General features: G+C 28.2%; 1 protein-coding gene across 2 annotated transcripts in view; it reads left to right on the top strand.

Annotated features, from left to right (window-relative positions):
• LOC119601590 (gelsolin) overlaps positions 1-16,415 on the top strand; it is a 46,758-nt gene extending 30,343 nt beyond the window's left edge. For both annotated transcript variants that reach the window (XM_037952602.1, XM_037952603.1), the window contains 7 exons: positions 6,869-6,943; positions 10,471-10,663; positions 11,852-12,145; positions 12,927-13,987; positions 14,055-14,411; positions 14,471-14,596; positions 15,820-16,415. In XM_037952602.1, coding sequence (XP_037808530.1) covers positions 6,869-6,943; positions 10,471-10,663; positions 11,852-12,145; positions 12,927-13,987; positions 14,055-14,411; positions 14,471-14,596; positions 15,820-15,894 — 2,181 coding nt within the window. In that variant the 3' untranslated portion in view covers positions 15,895-16,415. The remainder of the gene's footprint in view (positions 1-6,868; positions 6,944-10,470; positions 10,664-11,851; positions 12,146-12,926; positions 13,988-14,054; positions 14,412-14,470; positions 14,597-15,819) is intronic.
• Positions 16,416-18,361: the final 1,946 nt, after the last annotated feature.

Genomic DNA, 18,361 nt, shown 5'->3' with positions numbered 1-18,361 from the left:
GGCAAAATAACTGCAACTTTTATTTCTTTTGGTCCTTTGAGCCGGCTCGTAATACCGAAATATATGGAAAGTATGTTTGGTTAAGAATATAGCCAACTCCATATGTATAAGTGAAGTCATCCTAACGTACACAAGCTTGCATGTTTTCATGCCTTCTCCCCATACAAAACCTTAACAAGAATGTTATCTGAATGTTTGTATCGTATTTATCTCTCTCTCTTTTTCTTCTCGTGCTGGTTGCATGTAACATGCGTTCTTAAGACGCATGAATGCGTATTATTGTATTGAATATTTTCACATTTTGATTATAAAATTACTCGTTTTTTCAGATTTTCTTATAAAAGCTGTTTTTGGGGAATATTTTTCATTGGCCGCGGACTCAGTTTGCGGTTAAATATTTTATTATAATTGTAATTGGTGTTGTGTTTTCGTTAGTATGAGCTGGTGTTAATACATTAAACTGTAAAAATCCATTAAAATACAGTATAATAGTTGACATTATGGCCGGGATTTTTTATTTGTATTTTTTTGAAGGAAAGCAAATTTAAAGGATATTTTTTTGTATGAACTTTAAATTAAAATAATATTTTTATATCCACCAGCATACAAGAGATGTTAGTCATAGATACACAATAGTTTAAATATTCTGGATCTTTATTAGATTCTACGTCGATCTAGCTATGTCCGTCTGTCTTTCCGTGTCGGAACAGAAATAGCTAGGGAGCAGAATTTTTCCATAAATATTCTTTATTAATAATTTTCCATAAAAAATTTATTTATTGCAATTGACTTATTTAACTAATTACTTAAGTAATTAAATGAAAATAAACTTGATAGTTTATAAAGGACTCGGACTTAGTCACAAACTAATTCAAATATATGAAATAAACATTTACCTAAATGGAATATGCACTCCAATAATTTTTTGCAGAGTATTAGTCAGTAGTCAAAAGTATATTACTATGTAATAGCAAGTCACTTTCAATTAAATTGTTTGACACTTAAACTATTAGCACTATTCACACTTACTAATTTATTTCGCTGTAAAAACTTTGAAAATTTTTCTGAATAATAAAAATAAGTGTTTTTAATATTTTTAATTGTTTGTAAATGTATCTGTGTTGACTCTATTTAATTATTTCAATTATAAGTTAAACGTTAAAAATAAAAATATATGTTCATTTCAATTCAAGGACATATACAGTTAATATTTAAAATAATATTGATATAACCCAGCAAAAACTTACATTGAAATGTAACGCTTTAAAAGAAGCTTTTCTCTATTTCTTCATGATGACTTGTCATGCTCACTGATAAATAACTACTTAAATAACGAGTTAAAATTTTGTTTTGTTTTACACACCTGGGCCTGGGCTATTCGCTGCCGTACTCTCAATACCACTGCTTAGTTCTATTATTATGCGTAAAATAATATTTTTCGCACGGAAAAACTATTTTCTATGTGTGTAAAATACAGTTTCTAAGTATACCGCGATTAAATAAACTGTGTAAAAAAATAAAGTACTTGCGTATCTGATTATATGTAAATCATTATAATAGTACTTAAAAGTAATGCAGACAGTATGTAGTAGTCATTTTGTAAGTACAAGTCATGACCGAGTTTTTGCTGGTTATGCACGAAACTTATTTTAAAATGAACATTTAAAAAAAAATTTAATGTATAATAAAACAATTTACAGCTTTGTTTTATATTTTTAATGCCGCTGAAGAAACAAATGAAAAAATGCAGAGAATAAGTGTAAAAAAAATAATTATAGAAAAATACGTTGAAAAAAATATTATTATAAAAACATTTTTCGTGATAAAAATAATAGCAAAATTAAAATCGTAAACAATTAAAAGTTACCAATTAAATAAAATTAAATGAAATGATTTTTATTTGTAATTTTAATTGTGTGATTTTTATGCGGGATTAAACTATAAATTAAAAGGAAGTATTTTAAGTTCATGAAAATGATTGTAATCAGTTCAAATTAAAAGATACGTTTTTATTCCTGTTAATCTATATTGACATCAGTTCATTCCTCTGCGGTTTATTCCTTTTTTAAACTAAGTACCCAAACTAGTAAATTATACTATTAGAAATTCATAAAATTCTGAAGTCAAGTTTTCGGAATTCTGAAATCAAGTTCGAAAAGTGTTCAAATCAAGAACATTTTGAGATTAATTCAATTTTTTACATTCTTAAATCATTCTAATTGTTATCTCAAATCAAGTATGCATTTGAGATTCTTTTATTTTTGGATGTATATCAAAAGAAAGACTTTTCAGATAATTTGCCAAAAAATACTCTTTAGAGAAAATTTACAATAAATTTTCTACTCAGAGAAAACTTCATATTAGGTTCCTTTTAATAATTTTAGTTTTCTCTTTATTTATTAATTTCTTACCTTTTTATACCTACCATCAAAAAAGATCGATATATTAGTCATAGACCCACAAAAGTATATGTATGTATTCTGATCCTTATTAAATTCTATGACAATCAAGCCATGTCCGTCCGTCTGTCTGTTGAAATCGTCTGTTGAAATTTTGCATAAATATTCCCTATTTATATAATATCGGTCCACGTTTTCGGATAGCTCCCATACAAGTGGACCACCAAAAACATCATTAACAGGCATAACTATTTTAGAAGTACGAGTATAGCGATGAAATTCAGCATAAGTAAGTTTTTTTACGAGCCAAAATCTTTCTACCAACTTTAGTGAGGATCGGTCCATAATTAACCCTACCGCCCAAAAAAGATCCCCTTCAGAAAATTACTTTAATGCTCATACTGGCTAAAAATATGAGTATAGCAAGTTTCTCGCGAGCCAAAATCTGTCTACCAAATTGTATTTGGTTCGGTCCATAATTCACCCTACCCCCATATAAGGTCCCCTTCAGAAAATTACTTAAACGATCATTGCTGGCTTAAAGATACGAGTTATGAAACAGGGTTATGAAATTCGACATAAGAAACTTTTCTACGAACGTTTATCTTGCTACCGAATTCATATAAGTCCACTTCAGGAAATTACTTTAACGCTAACTTTCATAAAAATGCGAATACAGCGATAATATCCAATGTAAACAAGTTTTATATTAACCAAAATCGGTCTACAAAAAGTTATGGGGTCAATAATTGACCCTACCCTTCATATAAGGTCCTCTTTAAATACATTTTATGTGGAGTACTCAGAAAATTACGAGTACAACGATGAAAATCGACATAAAACACAATTCATCATTCCGAATTTCAAAAGAGTTCAAAAGAGCTCGGCCCATAACTGACTTAAGCCATATTCCAAATATCACCCTGGTGTTTATAAGGGGGCATTTCTTTTACGACATACCGTTTCATGGTGGGTATATGATATTTGGCACAGTCGAATATAACACTCTCACTTGTTGTATTTAAAAATTTTTCTCTAAATTTAAAAACTTTCGAATTGAAGAAGTTTTTGGTAATTACAAAATTTTCAATTAATTCTTTATATACTGAACATTTTTAAAATTATTTCCAGAGTATCTGAACTACTCGTATTCATCGACATTGTTTTTTTAACATTCGAAATAAAAAAATATTTCCATTACCTACTACTGCTACGGCAAATCTTGTATAAGTATAATTATAGTAGAAACTAAATTTTATCATAATTTCATCATCGTAACATTTAGTAGCGGCAAATGAGCATCTATATAATGATGCTGTTACTGATGAAATATAAAGATAAATCTTTACCAGTGTGTATTCGTTTATTTAATGTAAATCATGTTAATAATATTGTTATTTTTAAACCTTTCTCAGTTGATGTATAATGTTTATAAGCCATTTATTTAAGCATGAAATGAAAATAAAATAGTGTTTATTTATTTTAAATATGATTAAAATTAAAGAAGAAAAAATATAAAAAATTTGCACATAATTGCATGCCACGCAAAAAAAAAAACAAACATAAAAACGGAAACATACAACATACATATAAAAAAATAAAAGAAAAAATTTATAATTCGTATTAATTTTCGTTTGTGGCGTTAAACATAAAAGCGTTATTTTTTTAATTATTTATTCTTTATTTGTTCACATATTTACTTTGCACACAAATTTGTTTTTAATTTAAATTTGCAAATCTCTGTGTGTGCAGTTTTTTGTATTTAAAGTTAATAATAATTTTTTTCTTAGTTTTGTTTAAATAGCGTGCATTAGAATTTGTTTATAATTTGGTTTTAAATGACTTAACTATAAGAAAATAATATATATCTTTTTCGTTTACAATCTGAAATGAGTTTTAGATTAAGATGATAAAAGTTTCAATGAATGATTAATCTGTATAATTAATTTATCTTAACGTTAAATTTAATAATATGTGTTGCGTGAAGATTAAGAGATTTTCATTTAAAATAAGTTTTCAAAGTGAAAATTTTCAACAATATTGTTAATCAAATTGCATTCAAAAGTAGTTAGTTGTTTTATTCTTATAACTGTCAGAATTGACAAATAGCTTCTTCAAATGTTATATGCGGCTGCACAGTGAGGTAGAATGAAATTTTTATAGAAATAAATCTGTTGTAGAAGAATTATTGGTCTAATTTCATTAAAATTTTACATACATATCTAGAGAAGAAGTGTTTTTTCGATATTACTTACTTTTTAAAAACCATAATTTGTTCCGTTATTTTTTAACAGACAAATAGACAGGCGGACGTACATTCCTAGATCACCTTAGAATCTAATGAATCAGAGTATATACATATGTTGGTATTAGACGAATATTTCGATGAAAAAACGATATATCTACTACATATTTTGAAAAACTAAAAATTTTAAAATTTAATAAAAACATGTAAGAATTTATAGTCGGGTATGGCCGACCATATTATACACTACACCACTGATTATTTTAAAAATGTGGATATATTTTTTTTAATAATAACACATTTACTTTGTTTTTTTTTACCTCAATTCAGAAATATTTCTACAATTAATTGACAAAAAAAGAGATTTTCTAAAAGAGGGGTTATATGGGGGCAGGGGGTTAATATGGGTCTATATTTATAAATTTTGGTAGAGGGATTTACGTCTATATTAAAGTTATTTATGCAGAATATCATCGTGATAATAGTGTTTATAAGTGAATTTTGACCATCAAGTCATTTTCTGAAGGGGAAAGGGTTTGTGGGAAAGGGAAAAATGAGCCCCGATCATTTCGAAAATCAACAGTATCATTAAGACTAAGTTGTGCTAATTTTTGGAGAGATACGAAAACATTAAACATTTTTACGAGCTCAAAAGCCCTATTCGGGGAGTACACGGTTGTATGAGGGCTATGCGAACCATTTTCAATAGGCTTCGACCTTGAGTCAAAAGAGAGTACGTGCTAAATTTCATCAAATTATCTTGAAAATTGCGACCTGTAGAGTACGCACAAGGTTTACATGGACATACAGACAATCAGACAGACGGACATAGCTAAATCGACTCAAAACGTGATATACATTAAGGTGGGTATAGGACCAATATTTTTGGGTGTTACAAACATCAGCGCAAACCCACCACTATAGTTGTGTAAGGTATAATTAAATTTAAATTTATAAATTTTTTTATAATTATTTTTATAATTTTTATACCCACCATCAAAAAAGATGGGGGTATATTGATTTTGTCATTCCGTTTGTAACACATCGAAATAATGGTCAAAGACCCATAAATGTATATATATATTCTTTGTCTTTATTAAATTCTAAGATGATCTAGCGATGTCCGTCCGTCTGTCCGTCAGTCTGTTGAAATCACGATAGCGACCACACGGATTTATGTCCATTCGGGTGATACGGTTGTATGTACCATTTTCAATAGGCTTCAACCTTGAGTGAAAAGAAGAGTACGTGCTACATTTCATCAAATTATCTTGAAAATTGCGACCTGTAGAATAGGCACAAGGTTTACATGGACATACAGACAATCAGACAGACGGACGGACATAGCTAAATCGATTAAAAAAGTGATTCTGAGCCGATTGGTATACATTAAGGATGGTATAGGACCAATATTTTTGGGTGTTACAAACATCAGTGCAAACCCTACACCACTATAGTTGTGTAGGGTATAACTAAATAAAAAAATTAAATTTAAAAACAAATTTAAGAATTTAAAAAAAAAATAAATTTAAAAAATATAATTTTATTAAATTCTATTTTTTAAAATACACTTTAGTAAATTTAAAGTCTAAATTATTTCTTTCTTTCTTAAATTATATGTCAAAATTTTGCTTGCGGAAGGCAAACATTTTTATAATCTTTATAATTATTTTTATAATTTTTTCTATTTGACAAATTTTTATTTGTATATACATACATATATTTGCACAAATGGCTGATTTAATAGGCTCATACTTTGCTATAATCTTTTTAATGTACACGCATGTGAACTCAATTATATTAAAAATAGTCTAGTCGAGAACCCAACAAACACAGCCACTTTAAAAACTATGGTTTATTACTTAAGTTTTTGAAAGTCAAGGGAATTTTTAACAATAATTTTAACTTGGGGAATTCTAATATTACAAAATTTTGTCAAAATATTTCTAAGCCATTTAAACCTTTGATATTTAATAAAATCGTTATTTTGTTTTTAAATGTTTATTGGGCAACTGAAGAAAAATGTACTCAGAAAACATCTGTTGAACACATGTATTTAAAATCAAAAGAAATTTCTAATGTGTAACCACATAAAAAAATTTGTTTATATGCGAATTAATATTATTCTGTAATTAATTATGTGTTTTTCTTAAATTGTAAGCAAATATTGTGTAATTGAATTGATTTTCATTTGTTCTATTTTTTTTTTATTTTTTATTTTCAGAATTTCGAACCTGTGGCATATCCTAAAAATAACTATGGTAAATTTTTCACCGGAGACTCTTTTATTGTTTTGAATGTAAGTAAATATTTATTTGAACTAAAAAGTAAGATAACTGCATTATTATAAACTTTTTCTTTCGTTGCTTTTTGTGTTCTACTATAATGTAGAATTTTGCATAATGCACTTTAAACTCTTCTCTTATAAGTTTTTAGTTTTGTGTTGCTAGGTACAGTGGTAGCGATAAGTAATAATACATATTTCCAATATGATGATAAAAGTTTGTTAAAGCAATTGTTCCAATAAGTGTTGATAAAAGAGAACATTTTTTAAAATTGTGTCATTATTTTAAGAGAAAATTTTGATTCCAAAGATTTTGAAGTTATATTAAGAAAAGTTTTACTTAGAAATATTAAAGTTTTCATTAATAAATTGAATTTGCTGTTATTTCTACAACTGTTTCACAACATTTAACACATACTTGCGCTACTTAAACTGAAAGTAAACGTATAGTTGTTTTAAACCTATAAATTTTTATATTTATGTATATAGTATGAACGTGAATATGTACATATGTATATAAAAATAGTTTTTCTTTGCAAAAAAAAAAAAAAAAAAAGTAGCAAAAAGTATAAAAAAACTAAAAGAATGAAACGATTTTTATTTTATATAGAAAACTCATTAAAGATTGAGTTAATTGCACCATAGAGAAGTTAAAATGTAAAGCTCAACAAAACATTATGCGGCAAAAAAGAGCACTATGTACTGACATACACAGTTAACATACAATTTAGCAGAAACAAAAAGCATCGTAAAAACATTGAAATGTGTGGCATATAAGTAGTGGCATGTTGCCTCATTTTATGCACGCTTTACCCCTATTCTTTGCTGTGTGTTAAGATTTCGAAAGTAAAGTAGTATAAAAGTAAGGGTAAAGTTTTCACCTTATAAAATGTTTACTTAAGAAATTATATAGGAATGCTGGGTGCTATTTGTTGAAACACTTTGCTTTTATTTACACATTTTTTCAAGGTAATATTTTCCTGACAGCCTAGTAAAGTATGAGAGTTAAGTGTCAGTGGAAAAAGAAAGGACATGTTGAGTATTTAAAGATTTAAAAAAATTAAGAATTCTTTAAAACGGATGAGAAAACATAGAAATTCTTTAAGTTTTAAAATGTTGTTCGCAAAATGTGGCGACAATTTTTTATATGTATGTAATTCTATAATATTACCATTTTGTATTTATGGAGTAATTTCCAAATATTTTCTATTCTATGAATAGTCTCAATAAAAGTCTCCAAATTCTTTATAAATTTAAAAGTTTTCTAAAATATTCTTATAGATAAAAAGTTTTTATTTTTTAAATTTTTAAAACTTTTTTATCTATAAAATTCTTTATAAATTTAAAAGTTTTCTAAAATTTTCTTATAGTTAAAAAGTTTTTAAAAACTTTTCAAAACTAGAAAAAATTTCGCTATAAAAAGAGAAACTTTCAAACATAATCCCTTAGAGAGAAGTTTTCAAAAATTCTTTGTAAAAGCTAAATTTTTTAAAAATGTTCTAATAAAATTTTCGTAAATTCTTAAAAAAAGGAAATTTTCATAAATTCTTAAAAAAGGAAATTTTCATAAATTCTTAAAAAAGGAAATTTTCATAAATTTCGAAATTTTTCTATAGATAAAAATTTATCGATTTTTTTTTAAGAAATTTTCAAATTTTTTTTATAGAAAACTAAATTTTTAAATAAAAAGGGAAATCTCCTTCTAAGGAAAGATACATTTTTCATACATTTTTTTCTATAAAATTTTCGTAAAAATGTTTTATCTTCAAATTGTTTCAATTGAAGGATAATTTTTCGAAATTGTTTAATAGAAAGAAATATTTTTAAAAATTTAGTAAGAAAGAGTTTTTTTAGAAAGAGGAATTCTGTATTAAGATACATTTTCGATTTGTTTCTATATATGACTTTTTAATAACATTTTTCTAAAGAAGTAAAATTTTCGATTGTTTTTATAAAAAGAAAGTGTAATTTTATAAAAAACAAAATTACATTTTTTTTTATAAAATGACAATTTTTCGAAAATTTTTTTATAATTTTTTTTTATTTAAAGAGAAATTTCTCTTTAGAACGATAGATTTTCCAAATATATCAACGTAATACTTTGATATCAACAGAAAGAGATATTTTTTAAAAGATTTTCGAAATATTTTTAGAAAGAGAAATTTTAGATATAAAAGAAGAGAACGATAAATTTTCGAAATTTTTCTACAGAAAGATATGTTTTTAAAATTTTTCCTTAGATTTTCGAAATCCTTCTATAGAAAGAGAAATTTTCTAAATTTTTCTACAGAAAGAGAAATTTTCCAAGTATTTCTATAGAAAAATAAATTTTCAAAATATTTCTCTATATATATTTTTTTTTGTAGAAAATATCTGTAAAAAGTATTTTTTTTTTTGAAAAAGTCAAATGAATGATTTTTTTATTATTTTACATATGGGGAATTTCGTTTCAAGTGACCCAACTTTTAAAATCGATGTCTTCCGATTTGGATGAAATTTGCACCAATATTAGTACTATTGAATAGTGAGCCAGACACAAATTTTCAGTTCTATCGGTCAAGAACTGGAGTTAGAGGGGGTCAAAGTTGGACATTTTGGTCATACAGGGTTATATTCAAATGAGTTTAACTTTTCCTGGTCCTAACAATAATTGTCCAAAGGAGTTCAGATAGCTATTTCTTCATTGTTTCCAAAAAATAGTTTCTTATATTTTTTTCAAAAAACTCCCTTTTTTTGCTCAAAAGAAAGCTCAGACAATTTCCTTTTAGGTCTTTATAGTCCCATAATGGGATTTTTGAGTAAAAAAGGGAGCTTTTTGGAAAAAAAATCATTATTTAAAAAAATTAGTTTTAAATTTAAAAAAAAAAATTAAAATTTTTTTGGAAACAATGAAGAAATAGCTATTTTAAAAATTTTTGCTAGGACCAATAGGTGAAAAGTTACACTCATTTGAATAAAACCCTGTATGACCAAAATGTCCAACTTTGACCTCTAACTCCGGCAGTTCTTGCTCGATAGAGCTGAACATTTGTCTCTGGCCTACTATCCACTAGTACTAATCTTGGTGCAAGTTTCATCAAAATCGATTTTTTGAGTTGGGTCACTTGACATGAAATTGCCTATATGTATTTCGAAATTTTGGAATATTTTCTATAATTCCATTTTTAGAGAAATAGTAAAAATTTGTCGAATACTTTCTGAATCAAGACTATTTTTGTAGAGTGTATAAAATAGATACACAATTTGTTATAAATCCCAGTATCCCATTCGATATTATGTTTGTTTTGCAAATTTTTTTTTTTTTCAAAAAAAAAGAAAAAAAAAATAACAATACAACATACCGAAACTAATGTAGTATGAGTAAAAACCTCTTTATTTTCACGTAATTTTCATTGTACTGTATGTACGTACATACATTCAAATATTCAAGCATATGTATGTAGATACAGTTATATTTAAGTTTTGTATACAAAAAATACTTATTCATTGTTTTATATCAAGTATTTTAATTTCTTTTTGTTTTTTTTTCCCCCAATTTTTAGACTATCGAAGGTAAAGACAAAAAACTCTCTTGGGATGTACACTTTTGGTTGGGCTCAGAAACATCCGTTGATGAAGCTGGTGCTGCCGCCATTTTAACCGTACAACTTGATGACCTACTTAATGGCGGTCCAGTACAACATCGCGAAGTTCAGGATCATGAATCGCAATTGTTTTTAAGCTACTTTAAAAATGGTAAGAAGTTACATAAAACTATTTTCATTTATGCAGCTGCCACGGCAACTGACACGATTCCAGTTAGTGTTTGCATTATGGTTACTTATTTGTTAGCACTCTTTTGATCCTTAGTAGAGGAGTAAAGAAAACAATTTTAGAATATATATACATGGGAGTTTTCTTTACTTTTTTGAAATATACACCTGTGGTTGCTTATTTGTTGTTTTTGTTGCTATAACATGGCAACTCTTGTTGTTATTCTTAATATTATAGTGGTAAAAATTTAAAACTTTTCCATTCTTTTCGGGGGGGTAATAAGGTTGTAACTATATTCTTAACTTTTTTCGGTTATTAGTTTTGTATGTGTTTTTTAATGGGGGTTTCTTTCCACTGTAAGTCGTTGAGCTTGAAGTAAAATATGTTTGACTAAGTTTGTTTTTAAGGAGTTATTGTGGTTAATGGTTGTACTTTTCCAAGTTATTTTCTGGTATTTTTAATGGTTTATCTTGATGATTAGGAGGACTGGGAGGAAAAAATAAACTATATGAAGTAAATGCCATTACTTAAAATTACAACGAAAATGTTTTTAATTAACATTTTATAACATATTAAACAGTAAATTTTGTTTTAAAAATCCAATATGTTTTTTTTGGGAACCACTCTAATGTGTATTTTTTTCTTAAATGGGAATTGCAACTAATTTATAAATTTATAAGTACAATTTAAAAGAAAGTGTAGAATGTGTAAATTCTATGTGGATTTAAAAAAAGTTGAGTTTATTAAAATTAATTAAAATTATTATTTGGACAAGAGTAAGAAATGTTAAAAAAATCGACAAGTTTCATACGAATTCTACAGCAAAGAAGTTTAGAAGTGTACAAATTATCCTTTGGATCGAAATTTAATATTTTAAACAGTTTTATTTGATAATCAACACTACCTTAATACAGCCTTAGTATAAGTTCACACATCTCTTTGTACGTGATGATAAACTTACGAATCATATAAGACACGTTCGTGTAGTAATTAAGTTATTAAAATCCTTTTTAAAAATGTTTTCGCAAATAATATTAAAAATCTCACTTGTATACGAAGCTTGTCATTTATTATCATTAACACACACGCACATGTTTCTTAAACAGTCACAGTCAAATAATAATCATATATACACACATACACTATCTCTTTTCCGTTCTCCAACTACAGGTGTACGTTATGAGCAGGGTGGTGTGGGTACTGGCTTTAAACATGTCGAAACCAATGCCCAGGGCGAAAAACGTCTCTTCCAAGTAAAGGGTAAACGTAATGTACGTGTACGCCAAGTTAACTTGTCGGTATCATCGATGAACAAGGGTGATTGTTTCATATTGGATGCTGGTAATGAGATTTACGTTTATGTGGGTGCCCAAGCAAAACGTGTGGAAAAATTAAAAGCCATCAGTGCAGCAAATCAAATCAGAGATCAAGATCATAATGGCAGAGCTAGAGTGCAAATAATTGGTAAGTTGAGAGTGGAACAAAGTTAAACAAAAAAAAAAAAAAAAGAGTAAATATTTAACATGTCCTATTATTAATACCCTACACGACTTTAGTGGGGTGGGTATATTGGGTTTGTAATGCTGTATGTAACGCATAGAAATATTGGTTCTACACCTTAAAGTATACTAATAGGCTCAGAATCATTTTCTGAGTCGACTTAGAGATGTCCGTCCATCTGCCCATTATACTGCAGTTCGTAATTTTCCAGACTATTCTTTAAACACAAGATTGAATGAAGCCTTTCGAAAATGGTTGAAATCGGTCCATTATTTATCTAGGCCCCATATAACTCTCTGTACTGAGATTCTTTGGAGCTCATAACTATGTTAAATGTTATATATACAAAAATCAGCACAACTTAGTTTTATATAAGCCTAAATTCTCCAGAAGATTTTTGTAATAATCGGGCCTCATTTGACCTTAGCCCCCATACAAAGTTCCTATCAGAAATTAATTTGATCGTCCATAATTGACTTATAAACATTAATATAACGATAAAATTCAGCATTAATAACTTTATTATAGACTTAAATCCCTCCTATTTATGGGAATCGGGGCGTATTTCAACCAAACTCCCATACAAAGCGATTTGTAGAAAAATCAGTATTTTATAATATGTCTTAATTAGAATATATACTAACAATTGGTGTTGGGTGTCATATGGTTAGCCCAGTTCGAATACACTTTTCTGCTTGTTTATTTATCTTTTCATTTAATTTATTTCTTACGTAACAATAAACAGATGAATTCAGCACCGATATCGATAAACAAAACTTCTTCAATGTCTTGGGCTCTGGTTCACCCAGTCAAGTACCCGAAGAATCTGCTGCTGAAGAGGATGCTGCCTTTGAAACTGCTGATGCTAATTCGGTTACTTTGTACAAGGTTACCGATAGTTCTGGCAAACTTAAAATTGAAGCCATTGCCCAGAAACCTTTACGCCAAGAAATGTTGGATACCCGCGATTGTTTCATTTTGGATACCGGTTCTGGTATTTATGTTTGGGTGGGTCGTGGTTCTACACCCAAAGAAAAGGCCGATTCTATGTCTAAAGCTCAAGAGTTCTTGCGTACTAAGAAATATCCCGCCTGGACGCAAATCCATCGCATTGTCGAGAGTGCCGAATCGGCTCCCTTCAAGCAATACTTTGCCACTTGGCGCGATGCTGGCATGTCACATACTCGTCTTGTACGTTCGGCTTTGGGTTATGATACCGATGACTCTGAGTTCGAAATTGATGATGTCGATGCCGTTTTGAAGAACCTTAAAGAACGTGGTGGCCGTGCTATTGGTTTTATGCCCGACAATGGAGAAAATACCATTGAGGAAATCACTCAATATTATACTAGCTCTGGCAGTAATGAAGTAACACGTAATACTTTGGTATTTGATGAAAATATGCCCTTATTGGGCTACTCGGCTTATGTCATTACCTATAAATTCGAATCGAAACATGGTGATACCGGTTCTTTGATTTATGTCTGGGAGGGTGTTAAGGCAAGCGATGATGCCCGTGAACGTGCTTTTGAGGATGCCATGTCTTTGGCTATGGAACAAAATGCTATTTTGATTCGCACTGTCCAGAATTATGAACCTAGACATTTCCTTAAAATGTTCAAGGGTAAATTAATGACTTTATACACTTCTACTCCCACTGAACCTCAATTGTTCCATATTCGTGGTACTGATGCCTCTAATGTGCATGCTTATGAGGTTAAGGCTGATTCCTCATCATTGTCTTCGTCTGATGTATTCGCTTTGGTAACAAACCGTGATAACAAGGTTTACATTTGGATTGGTTTGGTACGAACCTCTGCTAGAAATGGGAAAAGTATGTAAACTTATTTATTTTTTGGTTTTTTGTTAACAGGGCGCTTCTGAATTTGAAAAGAGCATGGGATTAGAACGTTTCGGTCAATATTGGCCCGATGTTGAGGCTGAAATTATTGAGGAGGGTGCCGAACCCGATGATTTCTGGGAAGATTTGAATGGTGAAGGTATCTATGATCGCAGTATGTCCGAAAAGGGTGCTCCTCTCTTGGAACCACGTCTCTTCCACTGCCGTTTGGTGGGCAATCGCATTAAGGTTGAAGAGGTCAATCACTTTGAACAAGCTGATTTGGATATAGATGATGTTATGCTTATGGATGCTGGTGATGAAATTTATATGTGGGTTGGTTCCGGAGCCACCGCTGATGAAAATGGCAAAATTTTGGATATGGCTAAGGTAGGTTTTTCTAAAATAATTTGATAATTCCACAAATAATTTAAATTTATTTTTTTTAGAAATACATTAAATCCGAACCCACTGATCGCACCATTGACACTGTCAGTGTTATTCGCATTTCACAAGATCACGAACCTCGCGTTTTCAAACGCATGTTCCCCTCTTGGGAAGAAGGTTACTGGCAGGTTAGTAAAAAATTCTTAGCTAATTCTATGTATCTATTTTAGTAGCTCTTTTCATTTATATTTGTTGTTTTTAATATGTGTTTAATTTGTGTTTTTGTTTGTTAAAAATATTTCTCTATCTCTATTCTAAATATGTAATGTAGTATTAATTTCATTAATTAATTTAATTCATTTTCCATTGTATTTTTTTTTGTTAATTTTTTTGTGTTTATCTGTGACTAATATTATAAATAAATATTTGTTCATAACCATATTAGTAAACTAATTAGTGGTATTAATTTGTATTTTAATTAGTTGCAGTTTTATTAATAAAACATTTTTTTTTGTATTTCATACACTTTTATTTAATTTGGTCTGTTAGTTTGTTAGAAAGTTTTAAAAATTTGTAATTGAATATTGATAAAGTTCACGTATAGCCGAAATAGCTTGATGACAGCTCAACACTATGTTTAGAAATTCGAAGTTATGTTAAAATTTTTTAGAAACTGCTAAATAAATCTCCAGATAGTTAAATTCTTTTAAAAATTGAATGTTTTGTTATTTAAGACAAACTTCTTAAATTTTCCAAAATTTTAATTTTTAAAATGTTTAATTCGATAGTTCAGAAATTCCTTGAAACTTAAAACTGTATCACGATAAGGTAATCGAATTTCAATAAAACTTATATTGCTTGTAGCAGAGGAGTAATCGAACAAAGCGACGAAATCACTTTATGTATTGTTTTACTAATTAAGAATTAGTTTGAAAAATATTTTAAAGCTAGTAACTGAATATATAAATTTCTCCAGCTATTAATTTTTAAAATATATTTTTTGACATAATTATGCATATTTTCAAACAATAAATCAAAATCATGCTCAGATTCAGGTAAGTACATAAACATTTTATAAAAAAATACTTTATTTTCAAACTAATTTTTTGTATTTAACAATTTATTAACAAGCATGCTTAAAGTACAAAACTTTACAGTTTTAAGCTTATAAGATTAAAAAAAAAAAAAAAAAATTGCTTAAAATATTTTTACTAAATTTTCTTTAGCCATTAAAAAGTTGCATACCTAAAATAAAAATACATTTCATAAATATTGCATGCCATTATATTTAGAAAAAAAAATACATTATTATAATAACTAAATACTTTGTCTGCTCTCTAAAAAGTACAATTTCATTTTAATATAATTTTCGAAAATTTTCTCTTTATCATCATTTTATGATATAACCCAGGGTATACCTTCCTATGAGGATGTACGTAAGCAAGTTTATAAAGACAATGAACGTATCGAGGACAATGATGTTTAAAATGTAAAAGAAGCTACCAAAAATATATACATACATACATACATACATACATATAATAAAATATAAAAAAATAAATCCAATATTGTCAACGTTTTGTTTGTCACAAACAAATGTCTTTCTTGCCTGCGAAGGAAAGAACAACAAAATTTAATAAAACATCATGAAAATATAACGAAACCAAACCAACCATCTGAACAACCTTCAATTCAATCAACTCAACAACTCAAATTCAACTATAAACACTTGCATGAACAATTTATTTATGTTTTTTTTTTTATATACATATATTCTATTATACTTTTGTTTATTGTTAAAAAATAATAATTTTTATATAACATAAATAATTATATTATATGCCTTTTATTTTCCCCATTATTTTATTGTTAGTAGTTTGTAAAAGTTTAAAAATTGTTTTTTTATTTTCATGACTTTCTACCTTCATAATTTTCTTTCCTCTTTTATGCACAATTAATTTAATACTTTATATAAAAAATAATTTACATAAAATATGCCAAAATTTACTATATCATTTATATATTTTTTTTATTCTTATAAATTTTTACATAAAAAATTTAACATAATAAAGATTAAAACATGTTTGTTAATTTTTTCAAAACTTTGATTGTGTTATTATTTTGTAAAGTTAGATCTTAGTGAAAATATGCTGTAAACAGGTTATACGGGGAAACTTAACATTTTTATCGATTCAGAAAATTATACCTTAATGTGACTGTAGATCGAATGTTTCTATGTGTTACAAATGGTGCAAGTTATAATGTTATAAAGTTATAAATATAAAAAGGGGTAACTGAATAAAATCCGTTGGAATTAATAATAAGTTAATCACTGTTAGATAGAGCTGTTCAAAACTTAGACAAATTATAACAAGTAAAAGTGTTATATTCGGCCATGCCGAATCTTATATACCCACCATCAAATCATCCTTATTGATAAACTTTGATATTATCGAAGCAATTTTCTCATTTATTAGACCTATGTTGATATGTCGATGTTAATATGAACATCAGGGAAATATTTGGAAGAGGGATCCAATATTTATAACCTTGGTTATATGGAGGGTAGAATCAATTATGGGGCTATCCTCGTCGGTTTATACAATATCGAATGTCGAAGTACTCGTATCCTTAATTCAGTAATGAGGTTTAAAGTAATTAAAGAAAACTACCGTAATTTGGAAGAACTTTTAAGCTACAGATGATCGTTAAGGGTCAATTATATACCGATTTTTTAAGCTTTTGTACATTCATTATGTTTCGTAAAGAAAAAGGGGGCTATGAGAAATCGTGGGCCGATATTGCCCATTTTACAAACAAACTGCATCAACTAAAAGTATCTGTGCAAATTTTCAGCTCGCTAGCTATTTCCATTTGAACTCTATCGTGTTTTCAACAGACAGACGGACGGACATGGCTAGATCGTCTTAGAATCTAATAAGGACCAAAAATATATATACTTTTATGGGTTTTAGACGAATATTTCGCTGTATTACAAACGGAATGACAAAACCCCTCATTCTTTTTGATGGAGGGTATAAAAAGTTTAGCCTTTAGTACTCAGAATATATCGCTTTGATTACCATGTAAGGGGTTAAAATGCTAAAATTTACTTACACAATAGCATTTTAAGTCAATATTTGGACACTGTCATGTCATTGGAGTCAAGTACAAGTAATTACAGAAAGTAGTCGTTGGAAATAGCTTGAAAACAGCTTCTATATCTTCCTTGGCAAGATGACTAATGAATTAGAAAGCATTTATATAACACATTATTAGTAAGATCTTATTAGACTACTTCTGTGTGTTCCAGTCGATAAGTAGTAGTCATTGAAAAGTATGTTATAAGGTAAGTAATTACAATTATAAGCCATTACCTAGTTTTTGCTGGGTCCTATTTAAAAATTTCTACAAAAAAGAATACATAAAAGAAATGCACAAAAACTGTATGCATAAGTCCTGTTGATATCAAATTCATATTTATGGTATTTTTTATCGTCTAGATATTTGTATACAAAGCTTATGACCTAACGACATGCTAAAAACACAACACAAACAATACTCTTTCCAAATGATTGGTTTCAGCAAAAAGACAATCATTGGTTTATTTAATATACGAGGGTAGTGTGGAAAGATATTTATATTCCTATGGATTCCCTATTTAATTATAGGGAAATCATATTTAATAACATACATCTTTATTTATGTCTATATTCATGACTGTGTAGACAAATTTTAAACTAACCTTATTAAGAGATGGACGGATATGTCTATATATTCAACAAAAAGATGGTAACGATTTACGCTTACTCGACAACTTACTCTTCAATGACTACTTCATACCATCTGCATTACTTAAAAGGAGTCAAGTAATGACTTACAAATAATATATAATGTAAGTTGTTTTGTTTTAAATACAAAAATTTGCTCACACAGAATACGAACCTGGGCTT

This window comes from Lucilia sericata, unplaced genomic scaffold (assembly GCF_015586225.1).
Source record: "Lucilia sericata isolate MDLA Ls3-8-SP2 unplaced genomic scaffold, ASM1558622v1 Contig000175F_arrow, whole genome shotgun sequence".
Taxonomy (NCBI): domain Eukaryota; kingdom Metazoa; phylum Arthropoda; class Insecta; order Diptera; family Calliphoridae; genus Lucilia; species Lucilia sericata.
This window is presented reverse-complemented; position numbering and strand designations above follow the sequence as displayed.